The sequence below is a fragment of the Paralichthys olivaceus genome, chromosome 14 (assembly GCF_024713975.1).
Source record: "Paralichthys olivaceus isolate ysfri-2021 chromosome 14, ASM2471397v2, whole genome shotgun sequence".
NCBI classification, from domain to species: domain Eukaryota; kingdom Metazoa; phylum Chordata; class Actinopteri; order Pleuronectiformes; family Paralichthyidae; genus Paralichthys; species Paralichthys olivaceus.
Genome location: NC_091106.1, coordinates 14,589,551 through 14,604,157, shown reverse-complemented (window position 1 = coordinate 14,604,157; position 14,607 = coordinate 14,589,551). Strand labels below are relative to the sequence as shown.

Genomic DNA, 14,607 nt, shown 5'->3' with positions numbered 1-14,607 from the left:
TAAAAACAGGCAAACGATATATGTTCTGCTGTAGCTGAAAGTTATGTTTGTTAATAAACATAAAGATCACTCCAAATGAAAATATATTTTGATTCACAAAATCCAGATCTAGATATTAACACTCTACAGATGTCTGATTGTTTTCATAAACATTTCATTATTTCTTGTGGAAAATCCCACAATGTGAAAGGAAGTGAAAATCATGGATCCGTGAGAAATGTCATGCCTCCCTGACCTACACTGCATCCTTCCAGAGTTGCGTGATAGTCCGTCCAGTTGTTTTTGCTTAATCCTGCTAACAAACCCACATGGAAACATTGGCAGAGGTGATAGCATGGTTCTCTTGAATTAGCACCTAATGAATCAAAGAAAACCACGTGAATGGTAGTCTACAAAAGTTAGTATTTATTTACTATAAAGTGTGCATCAGCGGTTTCTCAAAGCGAGGGGTTAAAACGCAGTTGTGACCAAACAGCTCCAGTAAACCTGCTCCATGATCTATAGTAACATCATCATAGCATTGGTAAAGACCACATTGCTGCTGATAATGACAAGTATCAGTAACAACACATCTTTTTAAACACTTGATTGTGATACACCTATACTCAGGACAACTATATTATACCACCAATCAAAAACAATAGCTTATAGTTCCTCTGAATAGATGCAGAGGGGAATAAACAACTGGTATATCTTAGTGAAAGAAAAACCTGAACAACCATCTATTCTAATATAAACAGAACAAACAAGAAATAAGGACCCAGTCATAATAATCAAAAAAAGAAACTCCACGACCAACACTCACAAGCGAAGCAAAATTCACTGAACACATGAGATGAAAGACGGCTTCAGTAACATCATGTGACCCTGAAATCACACAACAGTGTCTCCTCACGATAAACACATAACATAAGATTTTGAGAATCTAAAGGTCGATATCAAAAATAAAGACAATGCTGTTGGAGTGAACTTTAAAATCGAACTCCTCCAGCCACATGTTTCGTTGATATTTAAGGGGCGACCACAGTCTTCTTCATTATGCCAGAATGTATAGTGCTGTGATGGTTTAATTTGTTGTGCAAGAAAATGAATTAACAGACTTTCTTGATAGAGAGTAACAACACTGAATTTAAGGTGTTTGAAAATAAGAGAAACTGAAGCTGTGTCACAAACAAATATGTTAAAATCTTTGTTTTTCCCCCCATTTTAGAAATGATAAATAATAAAACTAATGTTTATAGTATAACACTTTTGCATATCACATACTCTTCCTTTGTTTCCTCTACGTGGTTTGATAGTAGGTGATAAAAACAACTCAGAACTGTGATCCTCCTCCTGTAGACTTCTCCACTGCCTCAGAAACATAGAACCTCCTTCATTATTCAAAGTTATATGGATAAATTGGCTCAATTTAAACTAAATGATGTTATTCAACCAATGGAGTCCACATATCAAACCCTTAGGTGATGACTCCTGATACATTCTATCTGAAAATGATTTTGTTGCACAACAAATTGTCCACAAGGCCCGACCAAACATTTTCACAGCACTATTCCTCTATGATGTAAAAATAGAATTTGAAATAAAGTTGGCATCAATGATTTAATATGTACATAAAAAACAGCTGTGACTCGTAACTAACTCTTAAATTTTACAGTATCACTAGAGCGTATTTACAAAAAGGAAAACAGATTTATTTGAGTTATGAATCTAGATTGTACTAAGTTAAAATACAATATCAAAGAAATAAAAAACAAGAATACAAATGAAGAGTTATGTGTTGGAAAAGAAGGACAATAACGTCAGTGCAACATCAGACCTGCTGAGATGGCGAAATGTAGATAGATTAGACTGTTACAGAAACTAGAATATAAATTACAACATCCCCACCAAAATATCCCACATTTCAAATGTTTCTCAACCAAATAAACCGGGATAGAACAAAAACATTAATGTCATGATGTAACCAAGGCGTATAATGGTAACTCTTTTAAAATAAGCCACTGACACCAACTCACAAACATGTTCCGTAACTTGGAAGAAAACTCAAACCAACTCAGGCTAAATGGACTTAAATGAAAAACAGTGTAAACAATATTGTCAGTAGCTGCTCTTACGCTGCTGTGCTCATCATTAATGGAATCTGTATTTCCGTGCAGGCTTGAGGTTGACATATGTCTTCTTCATGTCCTCTGTCTCGTTTGTCTTCACAAGCTGATACCTCTCGCCTTTTGTGGTGACCACCTGGTTACCGTGGTAGCGCACTAGCTTCTTTGGAGCCTGCAGAAATCCCAGCACAATGTGTAAGTTTCATTGTATGAAACACATTTGATAAAGCTACACGGCAAATGTGGAGTAGAACCAGAGACTTACATCTTTGGGGGCAACAGGCCGGTGAGTTTTTTTGTCATCCTCTCTGTCCACATGCATGTACCTGAGGAGATTGATCACAGTCTCAAACACTGAAACAAAGAAGTGACTCTACATCCCCCTCTCCAAAGGGTAAGAACAGTCTCACTTACTTCTCAAGGATGCTCTCTTTAAGTTTATGGTCCGCCAGTGAAGAAATACTTTTCCCATGATTTACCTGAGAAAACAGAACAGCTTCAAATTAGACTGTACACACACACACGGGGTCTACAGTGGCTGAGATTCTGTGTGTAGCAGAGACTCACATTAAGAGGAGTGGGGCTGAATTGGACATCCTCCTCTATGATAAGACGCACAGCTTCCTCCATGTCTCCTTTGGCGATGGACAGGGCACTACGAGCCTCGGACAGACTACACTTGGGAAACATCTCCAGCAGGTGTTGCTCCTGAGCCTCCCATTCAGACACTGGTCCCTGGACATACACTCATTTTTAGTACCTCTATTTCAAGTGGATTCAAACAACACCAACAGCAGGAGAGGAATGATCTACAAGTTAAATCATAGTAATAAAAAAATCCTAATGCTTCAAGAAAAGGAGAATAATGTGCTCATGTATGCTGAAGTGATCACCTTGGCAGTGGCGCCCTCTGTTGGTGTTTCTCTGCACTGTGCCTCTCTACCTGGTGGAGGTTCATTGGGCAGGGTAATGAGTTTCAATGAAATATCATCTGTCCTTGGTTTAGGCACACCGTTGTCTTCATCAGCTAAAAAGGCAAAAAAATAGTTAGAATAAATAAATTCAATGCTAATGTTATCATTGAAATGGAGTGTCAATGCTCAGCAATGTTGGTTTGTTTTGATGACATTTGACAAACCAACGATAAATGAACAAATCTCTGTTCCTTTGTTTTCTTATTTTCTCAAAAACAACTTGTCTGATTGAGGAGTTACAGTTTTTTTCCACACATTGTTTTTGACTTCATGTGAAGAAAAAGGAATTCCAGTGTATGATAAAGGGCAGGGCAGTGAATAGACAGAGAGAGACCAGTGTTGTGAATATGAGGAAACCATTTGGTAAGATCTTGTATCAGGGAACAAAAACAAATGCAGTACCTGAGGTCCGAGCAGAGGCTAGTTTTGAAGCCAGGTTGAACATCATTTCACAGACTTTTACACTGCAAAATAAAAACAAAAATTGTAATGACAACAAATGAGCAAGTAATGTTGTTCGGTCATTTTTAACTCTAACAAATTTCAGAGCAGATAAAAAAGGTGTAGCTGTCTGTTTACCTGTCAATTTCAGCAAAACCAGGTATGTAAGCTTCTAACATCTCTGCAAAGACCTCCACGTCAAAGTTCTCCTCCACGCTCTGCTGGGAACCGAGATCCTCCAGGACTCCAGTGATGTATGACAAAAGAACATCATCCAGGGTGCTGCGATGAAGGTAAAACAATTGCTGTTTTCAGAGATGTGCTGAAGTCTGGATGTTTTACTGAAACTTTCCAGAGGAGATTTATGCGAAAACACAAATGTCTGAGTCAGTTGCTCCAGACATTACCCTTCAGCCCCCCCAAGTAAACGTTCTCAAAAATATGCGAATGATATAATTCACAGCAAGTGAGTTGGCTTGTTGATGATGTTTCTAAGACATGACAGACTTGACACTGGAAAGAACATAAATTAAAACTAAAGAATATAAATGTTATCAAGGAGGTGCCACATAATAAGAAGACTCTGATGAAGATGTCAGCTTGGACAGACAATAAGATTCAGTAGCTTCCGTACGAACGTGCTGTAAACAAAAACCTGTAGATTTCTGCAGTGTAATCCATCTTTTAATATTCATGTCATGCTTGCTGTACAAAGAAGGGAGTACATACAACCGCTTCTAAGCAACTGTTAAACTAACTGAACTTCATTCCTCTTCTCAGGATAAAATAAACAACAGGGAAAAAAGATGGTGAACTGCTTACCTGAGATCTGCATCGGGGATGTAAGTCTGAATAAACTCGTGCATGGCGCTGTGGATGATCTTGTGGAGGTCCATGGTGTTCTCCTGCTGTGCAGTGGATGAAGAGCTGGGGATAGAGCAGAGCAGAGGATGTTATAATGAGCAACAGTGGCTGCAAACCTTAAATAACACAGCAGCTGTCCTCCAGCCACCAAATATGGTCCAGCACCGGCTCAGGCTTATGAAAGCTTGGTTGTGAAAGCTTCTCTGACGCTGCAGCATTGTAACTTATGTCACAGATGCAGGATGCGTTAACTCTGCGGCACTAACACCATCGTTGGTACATTTAATATTATTTCAACAGAAGTCACCACACGCCTGAGTGATGCTCGAAGTAACATGGAAGAAGCTACTTTGAGAATTAGCTAAAAGAACTTATTGACGAAGCTTACACACAACTCACAGAGCTAAGCACAACGTGCACAGAAGTACTAACTGTATACAAACTGTTATTTGCATCTCACACGTGTAGAGTAGCATTCTAACCTCGTTACGTTGTTTTTGATGCTCGGTGTTAGCATAACAGCTACTCAGATGTTTGTTATTAGCTAATGGTTTAGCTAATGGCTCATTAATAACGCCCCGGTGAAGCTAGCATCGTACGCTACTATCCACCTTGTGTATCCAGCTTCCCCTCAAATGCATTTTTGAAACATTTCCATCGTCCATTAATGCAAAGCGTCCACCTTCATGTTCGTATTCTCAGAGGGAGATAGCGGTGGACTGTTAACGGACTAGCGCTGGCTAAGTGGTTAGTGTAAGCTAGCTCACGGCTAACGCTTAGAGCTAAACGCACCTCTGCTGTTCACACAGGAGCAAGTGGTGATGCAGTGAAACTCACTGAGCAGAAGTTATGGAGACATGAAGCTCAGAGTTTCCCCAGAAGAAGCGGAGGTGAAGCAGCTCAGTCTCAGGAGGAGGCTGCAGGTTCCTGCTGATGTTAGCCCACAGCGTTCAAAACAGCATGACGCCACTTCCTGTCTATGTTACACAATAAGGCAGAAAATGAGCAATAAACTGTTTCTTCTCTTTATGTTAAATATAACTTTGAAACACTGTTTATTTGTGCTGTTTTATTTAGTATTATTTTATTATATATTATTTATCTGCATTACACCTTTTCTGTGTTGAGCATCTATCTGCAATATTTCTGATTGTACATAATGTTTATACACCTATCTAAAGGACAACTGAGTCATTTATTTTATCACCCTATTTACACCACAATGTTTAGGATGGATTTTCAGTTATAAATTATATATTATATACTATTTTGTATAGTTTTAACGTCCTGTAAACATGTTTTTTTATTGTTATATTTTATTTATTTTTTAGTAAATGCACCTTTCAGTGGTAGCTGCTGTAATTTCACCATGCTTCATTGTGTGATGACATTAAAGGCATTCTATTCTATATATAACTATAAGGACAATGGGACTTTTGTGAAGGACCAGAGTCAGCATAGAAACTAGGAGAACAGGGATTAGTGGAAAAACAAGGGTTTTATTCACCCAAAGTATTTACAGAACTTAAATACATTCATAAATCAACTAAACAGACCTTAACATACTGACTTTCCTCAGAACAAATGACACAGCTTAACTCTTGACCACAGGTTTATATAGTCCATGCGCGCCAGTCCATAGATTATTGCAGGGGAGAAAAGACAGTCTTCTTTAAACAACTGTGGCCCAGATCAAGGTGGCTCCTGAGAACACCCCCTTCAGTCTACAGCAGAATGGTGCAGTCCAATCAGTCAGCCTCCTCTACTTAAACTGTGTTGTTACAGCAGTTCAGTCTTTGCCAGGTTACCGTGAGGATGGTGGACGACAAAACACTGACAGAAAAGTAATTAACAAAGCAATTTTTACTTCGCTAAATTTGTGTCTATTGTTTTAATGGTAAATAAATTAAAAAACTTCACATTTAAGCTGCAGCACAACTTAGTTTAGTACGATTATGATTTGCTTATCTAGACATGTTTCAGAGCTGTAGGGGGAGAATGGGGTAAGATAAGCCACCTTTTACATTTGATGATTTTACTGCAAAACAGAAGTGTATTTGTTTCAAACAATAGTGACTGTATATGCCTCAGGTTACCTGTGGAAATTAAAACAAGTTATCTAATTCTTATGGTTTCAGAACAATAAAGTTGGTCCTTTCACACAATTCACCCCAAGGTGGGGGTAAAATGATCTTAGCAATGGGTTAAATTGAGCCCTCTGTTGTTTAACATGCTACTTTAACATTTTGGGGAAGGATTAAACTGTGAGCTTTGTGTTAGCTACAGAAAGAACATGTGTACATGTACTTTGTGTACACAGCATGTTTGTGCGACTTAAATATAACTTTTGTCAACAATGTTTTCAGTACATTCACATTGTAACACTTGTAACAGTGATCAAACAGCAGCGTGAACTTGTTACAGTGACACAAATAGTTTGTATGTGTATGTATGCATGTCTATGTATGTGTGTATGTGCATGTGCGTGTGTGAATGCAGTGAACAATGACTGACCATTGGTTTAATTTAACTCATCACCTGCTCGTTTTACCCCACAACCACCATTTTGTGTTTCAAACAGTAGCTCAGATCAACAGTTATGTTAAGTCTGTTGCCTTGTTTTGTAGCTTACAGTGACTAAAATCAACATGTAATCATGTCAACAACATATCTATTTTGATGAAGATACAAGACTGACAACCTTTGTAACATGATGAATTCACTTTGCATGACAACAGTTTTTTTGCTCTGGTTTGCGCTCTCCATGTGCTTGAGTCAAAGAGTACCATCTGCTACACTGCCTTAATTTGTGGTCACGTGATTACTTTTTTTTTTATGGATACCTAGATACAGGGGTTATACCTTATCCACTGGCTCGACTTAGCTTGTTCTTCCTGTATTGACTTGGATATTTTGGGAAAATCTAGATTCTGATTTGAACCTATTTGTTCACCTGATTTATCCACAAGTCACCATGACAAAATAAAGCTTCAAAACTGATCTGAAATCTCCTCTTTGATGCCTTATAACCAGTCTAAACCACTGAATTTCCATCCAGACAATTCATTTTCAGGATAAAAAAAACTTATATTCTTCATACAACTATTTTGGAAGATGGACCACTTTTGGCTTTTTAAAATCAAGAACTACATCAAAAGCATAAAAAGAAGGCACTTAGAATTAAAACTGTTTTTGACATATTCTTATGGACTAACAATTTATTTCACTTGTTCTATTTTCTCCCTCTTCCTTATTCTGTCTTAATTTTTTTTATAATACACTATCATTTTTCTGGAGTTATCTAATAAGAAAAAATGAGACCATACTTCATGCACAGCCCAAACCTTAACATACACAACTTCAGTGATTAGACATTGGAGCATTGGCACAAGTTCATTGATTAAAATTCCCACAGGACCCCTTCAAAAGCAGGTTCCTGAGGAACCTACTTTAAAAATTACAATTTATCATCTGGGTCACATATGTGTCTTGTTCCTGCTCCTCTAATGTGAGGTTTTACTGGTTTTGCATAATTGAAAATAAAGATATTTTTGAGGTATTGATTACTGATAAAAACAGTAGACACAGACAGAGCATGCACACACGCTTGTTTAAAACTTTCTCCTGGATAAATGTGAGTCTTTCTGACCCATCATTGGTTCCTGACTCAACCCTGGTCCCTCTTCCATGAGACCAAAACAAATGGTCGACTCTCACTGGGACATCATCTTACATCTTTTGCCAGATCCATACATAGTTGATGATTGAGGTGTTATCTGAGGCAGCATCATTGATGCCATCAGATCCCGCTCTCAGTTACCTCCGTCTGTGTTGGCATTATAGCAGATATGTACCTGTAAATCATTAATGTGTGTTCAATTGTTTTCTTGCTCCCCTGGCAGTATCTCTTGCCGGCTGTAGTATTTCATGGGGAAATATGGTACACGCCACTGATAAAACAAACAAGAACAATCCTCAACTTGGCTGAACTCTGTTTCAACCCTGAGCTCATGGCTAGACAGGTGGGGCTGAGGTATCGATGAGAGAGTGTGTAAGATCTGCAGCAGAGGAGAGCATCTCGTTTTACCTCCATGTGTTCTCATCAATAACTCACACTGATACACTTGCACACACTGAGTTGCTTCTATCACACACTCATTATAATTGTACAGACTCATGCTTCAGGCAATGTTTGCTAATGTTTTTATCAGCAAAGCAAAAATCTTTACACTTCAAAATTGAATGCTCTGAAAGCCGCTCTGTTTTCTGTATATTCATGTTTTTCATATTCTCCAATTCAGAACTCAGTTGTAAATATGAACTCATGCTGACAGACCTAATAAAACTGTCATGGTTTGTTTTTTCATATTTTTACAGCATAAAGTGTCCCGACACTAGGTGGCAGCATTGAGTTATTACTGACAGCCTCACCTCTCTGAGAGACGCTTTGATCTCAAAACAACAAAGGAAATTCACTGCTAAATCACCACAATATTTTTACTTTTGGGTCAAAACATTCTTGTAATTTTTTATTCAGCTCTTTTCATTATATAATATTCATCAATGCTAGAGCACAGGTTTAGAGGAGTTTACAGGAAATAACATTATTGCGCATTATCCATAAATATGTGGAGCTCACTGTGGAGAATAGCTTTTCTTTACTCTCATCACGCTCATTATATTTTATGTTATGTTTGGTCTGGACTGAGTTTTTCTTTTTTCCTTTCGTGAGCATGGGCTTCCCATCTGTTTGCAAGTACTAGTTTGCAGTTGGTGTGAGTGTTTTTATGTGAGTGAAAGAAGGAGACACATAGATGCATGCACCCCGCTAGTCCTGCACTTATCCTCTAACAGTAATCTCAACTATATTTAAGTTGGTGTATGAGGATACTGCAGAGAATACCATTTTAGATGCACTGGCAAATGTCTTATATGAGTTGAGCCTAATTTTAGAGATACAACTATTTAAATATTAAACTAAATCTTTTGTTAACCTACTTTGTTCTTCTGTTATTGCTGCATCTCCAGAAACAAACATCCTGAGAAACGTGCAAGCATCCCACTGTATAATTACAGTATAATCACATATAACCACACATGCAATGAGCTGAATCAGTGTACACAAATGTCATATAGCATCAGTAATAACTGAGAACATAGTGCACCTTTAGCCTCAAGCAACATTATTATTTAAAAATTGCCATTGAGCGGGGCACAAACAAGTCGAATGGTTGAGTTAAAGTAGTGTGACGAAACCCATATCCTCTTTGATTCCTTGTGATGATTTCATGCTTGTGTGTGGCAGTAAAATAAATGACTAAATATATTTATAAAATGTATTTACTGTGAGTTTGATTTCAAAAATTGTTGCATTTCTTCTTTTAGGCATAAGAACAAGGTTTTTCTACAGTTATCTAAGATGTGTTTTTTTTCAAATAGAAAAAAAAGAATTGAGAAACTTTAGAAACTCACATCACACACTACTGCAAGTGGAAGATAATCCTTAATATGTGCTAATGGTGTGTTGACACATTTCTCTTCCTATACGCCGGGGCACAATCAAGCATGTCATGCAACAATGTTGAGTCAAGGCACATAATGTGGATATTGTACTGGTGGCACAGATTTCCATTTTCACACAGACAGTAGAGATGGGGGGTTGGAGGTGGCAGTGGTGGGTGGCGGTGGGGAGGGAGCATTGGGGCGGGGGTATTCTAGGGGAACAAAAAAAAATTTTTTTTACAATTCTGATCAGACTCACCAAAACAGTGAACGATTTACTGCCAAATTAATTACCCCTTTTACCTAACTTTTGACAATAATGCTCGGAGCTGTCTGTCGGAACAGCATTATTCTATTAACGTTCGATCGGCAGTTCAGCCAGAGTGACTTCATATTTAGATTTTATTGTATTTTCCTAGTGAATGTGTAGCATTGCATCCACAATAGAGAGACGCAGAGTTATGATCGTCTGATATTTCTCAGTTTAATCACCTGTGCAGCAGAAATGGGATCAGCACATTATTTGAAGGGAGGATTTGTTAAAAATATCAAACACGTAACATATCTGTTCCACGGCATTACAAAAGGTGCATTTACAGAGTGAATTCAAGCTTGGTGCAGTTTAATTAATTGGAAACTCTCACAATATAAAAACCTCCACAATCAGCCCTCATCTTTAATCAAATATAAGACTTGGTTTTGAAGGTCGTGTGATTCAAAGAGTTATTATGTAGAGTTTTTTTTTTTTTTTTACAGATGGCATGTGTTTTCAATTAAATTTTTACCTTTGCACTTTTCTCTTTCTATTAAGAGCTGCACGTTAGAGACTTGAAGAGACTTGGAGCATGAGCTTGAGATTAGCTGGCCCGGTTAGTGAGGGGTGAGGCCGACCTGATCCAGATCCGGGCCACCTGTGTGGGCCTGCCTGCCATCCCGTCTGCCCCCTTTTCCTGTCTCCAGGAAGTGGTCACCAGGCGGCCTATTGCCTCTTGTCCACGGTCGCAGGCTAAACAAATGGTAGGTGTTGAAGAGGCTGTGCAAAAGTCTCTAAAGCACATAAATAATTATATATTTAATAGAGATTTATATAAACATATGGAAATGAGGGGGTTTTGTATTGCAGTTTTGCAGAAGTAAAGTTTTTCTCAGGCACAATTAACCACAATAGATGGGAGCAATAAGCAGGACGATTCAAAAACACAAGTATCTGGCTCATCTCAGTAAATGGGATGGTCTCCCTTGTCTTGTCCTGTGTGTCTCTGTTCAGCAGTCGATAGGTTAACCTGCCTGTAGCATCCATCTTATGTGGCCCCCCTCACATTACCATTGATCTGAGGGAAATAAAGAGCACACGTGTTATTATATACAGCCCAGGAAAACACCCTCTCACCATGATGGAGTGAACCGGCCAAATGTATGAAATATTGCCCCTCCAACATATTCTGTCTTCCTGTCAATAGTGTAGCCTTTGCCCACAACCTGGATCAATAGCAACTTATCTTTTCATGATAACACATAACAATGTTGTCTGCTGTCTTTTTCTGATATTGAAGTTCTAATTCTAATGTCCTCCTCTCTTTTTTTCTTTTTAAATCATCCATGCCGATGAGTATATTTGGATATTTCTCATTTTTCCCCTGAAAGAAATAAAATTGGCGTGGGCCCGCTAGTCTGAGACATGGCAGTTACAAATTTACATGTTGGTTTTCTGGACGTTTCTCTGAAGCTTTTGGGGGTCTCTCATGTGTGAGACTGCTCAGTGGAGAGAAGACACCCCTCTGTAAAAACATCTGTTGTGGAAATGGCTGTCAGACTCTCTTTTGTGGGCTCCCTCTCTTCTTTAGGCTGAGATTGTCAATTGTTTTGATCATTTATGTGGGTGAAAGAAGAATGATTAAAAAGAGAATATGGAGAATGTACCCATGCAGTTGAGCAATCTGCATCGCGGCTGTGTATTTGTTTTTGAAGGAAAGGAACATTTCTCTCTGATTTAGTGGCATTGTCGTCTGCACATTAAAGCCCGCAAAGTGAGTGATGTGACAAAATAAAGTTTTTAGAAATCTCACTGTACATTTGCTGTTCATAGGGACAAGCTGCAAAAAAAAAAAAAAAAGCTCTTTAATTATTCATGAAGAGTTGATTGTTACGATATGGAAAAAGTCACTGGAAAAGAGAAAATATATATATTTTTGTTATTATCAGAATGATTCCATTGTTGTTCTTTTTGTATTAAAAATAAAATACCAACATTTCCAGTTTCCCAAACTAAATGCTATAAACAAGTGCAATAGGAAGTGATGAGGATAAAAGGTTGGTGTCTTGTTTCAAGAAAAATATTTTGAAAACAAATTCTCTACATTGTGTCTTTTTTTTTTTTTTTTTTATGGCCCGGGGTGCTATGATGCTGGCGTCTTCCACCTACACAGGAAGTGTCTTGACTCAACCTGTCTGCCACAAGGCATGTCACCTCCATGTACCACAGGTCAGCTGCCATTTGTCTCAGTCAAGCAGCTCACTCACCTATAATTCCTTTGTTTTTATTACTGTCCATGCAAAAACAGCATGAACCCAATTTAAAACAACTGATTAAATTAGAGCAGCTGCATCAGATGCATTAAATCAAGCCTGTATGTCTGTCTGTGGTTTTAGGGACCACATACGTCATGAAAACTACTACATTAGTGAAACTAAACATTAGTGAAGAAAACATTAACAGACAATCTGTTCTCCTATCACAACAACAAACTGTTCTGCTGGGACATATTTTATAAAAATCCTACAACATTATGTTATTTTATCTGCATGTGTCTGAGAGTATGTCCAGTGTCATTGCTTCATAAAAATATGCACACAAACTTTACCTTTTAAAATAAAAAACATCAAACACACGTTATACCTGTCTAAATCCTTTATAAAACAATCTAAACATTGTGCATAAGACCTGGTTTAAGAGGTATAAGGACATTTCTACGTTGAAATGGCCCACGACAGTAAGATCCCTGCATGAATCAATGGGACGCCTGTTTGTGATTCCGTGATTTTTTTCCTGCCGAACAGGTGAGTGTTTGAGCAGAGTGACACCTCATAAACTAGCTGATAACCTGTTCCTGTGTCTTCTTATCTGTCTTCCAGACAATCTCTGGTCCCTGAGCACGTTGTCGTTTCCCCTCGGGCCTGTTATCAGATCCCCTCCGTAGGCTCCCAGCAGCTGCAGTTATTGTGGAAGACTCGACTTTTATGGCCTCATGATGTCTGCGACAACACAAGCTTTTATGAGTGAGTACATGCTCTCCTGTGGTCGTTGGGATGGTAGTTTCCTGCTTATTTGGGGTTTTGACTTGAAAGTTTTCCTTTTGTTTTACTTCTTTTGAATCTGTCAGAGCTACAGATGTAGTTCAATGTTTTAGACAATATAATAATTCCAGTCTTTTGATTCTAAATTATCAGTGGCTAGAGGTGTTTTTATCCCAAATCTTACAATAATACATTAACATTAAAGATAACAAAAAAGAAAAAGCAGAATTTAACATTTATGTTATTTTCAAATATATCGATAATTATCTTTTTCCTATCATGTTTTTGCACTGATCGGACCCTCGCTCTGTCTGTGAGAAAGCGTGTTATCTCCCTCTGCCATTCATGTACACATTTATTGGATTCCAAGTCTCCAGGATCAATCTTTTGGCCACCAGAGGAGCATAACTAATGGCAACATTAGAATGGCTTTGTGAGAGGGACTGGCCGGATGCGGGTTAACCAAGCAGGAAATAATCTAGGATTTTATATCCTGCATGAATGGCCATAGGATATGCTGAGAATAAATTAATCCCCCCCAAATTTTTTGCAGCAAGGTTATCTTTTGAATGGAACAGTTGCAGAGGGGTGGACGGTTTATTTGGCTGATTATTTTTCTAGGGGGAGGAGGAAGAGGAGGGTGGTGGTGTTGGTGCACACGTGGAATTTCTTGGCAGATAATGACCGTCGTCCTAATGCTCAGCCGGGGTCAGACTATCTATTCTGTCTCTGACCACAGGTCTAGACGACCTTCCTCTGGAAAACCTTTTCTTTTCCTCCGTTCCTTTTTAAAGACCCACTTCTATTTTGCTGTTGTGCCCAAACAAGGATTTTATAAAATGGGTGACATCGCCACACAAGCTGTCTGCCGAATCCCCCTTAATTAAAGTGACGTTTAAAGCCTTCCTCCGACACTAATAAACCCTCTCTCCATTAAGATCCTCCTAATTACTGTGTGCAAAGGAAAGGGGGACACACACAGACAGACAGTGCGGAGGTAAGCCTGCTGGCATTTGGCCCCATAAGCTGAGCGCCACACAAAAGAAAATGTCCCCTGGGTTACCCATCCTACCAGACAGATTCCTCTTTTTTCAACCTTGCCCCCCCCCCCCCCTCCACTCCTGTTTTCTTCTTTATGAATGAAAGTATATGACATGTGTGGTTGAGAGTGTCCATTCATGGAGCTGCTGGAATGTGTGGAGAAAGCATGAATGAGGCATGAATCACAGCCACCTGATTAGTCATTAAAGAGTCTTTTGACATTACCATTGTTTAAATGTGCATGGTGGAAGTGAGAGTGCTGTCAACTATAGACTCCTGTTCACTCATGTGAGGCTGATTAGAAAAGAGAAATTCAGTGTCAACAGACGGAAGCAGGGATCTTCTCAGGAAGCCTCCATCTTATGTTATTTCTTGATATAAAA

The 14,607-nt window shown here is 38.6% G+C and overlaps 1 protein-coding gene and 1 long non-coding RNA gene across 4 annotated transcripts; one reads left to right on the top strand and one right to left on the bottom strand.

Moving 5' to 3' along the window:
* Positions 1–382: 382 nt before the first annotated feature.
* Positions 383–5,378, bottom strand: cuedc2 (CUE domain containing 2). 3 transcript variants are annotated; one of them, XM_020098231.2, is made up of 9 exons: positions 5,180–5,378; positions 4,346–4,450; positions 3,662–3,805; positions 3,485–3,546; positions 3,002–3,135; positions 2,676–2,843; positions 2,523–2,587; positions 2,374–2,434; positions 383–2,280 (listed from the first exon to the last, which is right to left on the bottom strand). In XM_020098231.2, the coding sequence occupies exons 2-9, from the start codon at positions 4,417–4,419 to the stop codon at positions 2,134–2,136; spliced, it is 855 nt and encodes a 284-aa protein (XP_019953790.2). In that variant the 5' UTR covers positions 4,420–4,450; positions 5,180–5,378; the 3' UTR covers positions 383–2,133. The 3 variants fall into 3 exon arrangements, with proteins under 3 accessions (XP_019953790.2, XP_019953799.2, XP_019953782.2); XM_020098240.2 differs by having other exon boundaries at positions 5,225–5,363; XM_020098223.2 differs by having other exon boundaries at positions 4,870–5,215.
* A 5,399-nt stretch (positions 5,379–10,777) lies between these two features.
* On the top strand, positions 10,778–13,155 carry LOC138413629 (uncharacterized). The gene is made up of 3 exons (XR_011246035.1): positions 10,778–10,906; positions 12,316–12,371; positions 13,022–13,155. It is a non-coding gene; the product is annotated as an uncharacterized lncRNA (long non-coding RNA).
* Positions 13,156–14,607: the final 1,452 nt, after the last annotated feature.

Excerpts from the sequence above, each read along its gene's own strand:
- cuedc2 (XM_020098223.2), bottom strand. The coding sequence starts at position 4,904 with ATGCTAACACCGAGCATCAAAAACAACGTAACGAG. Across the intron at positions 4,451-4,869 it reads ATCAAAAACAACGTAACGAG|CTCTTCATCCACTGCACAGC; the intron begins GTTAGAATGCTA and ends CTCTATCCCCAG. Across the intron at positions 2,281-2,373 it reads GGCCTGTTGCCCCCAAAGAT|GCTCCAAAGAAGCTAGTGCG; the intron begins GTAAGTCTCTGG and ends GGATTTCTGCAG.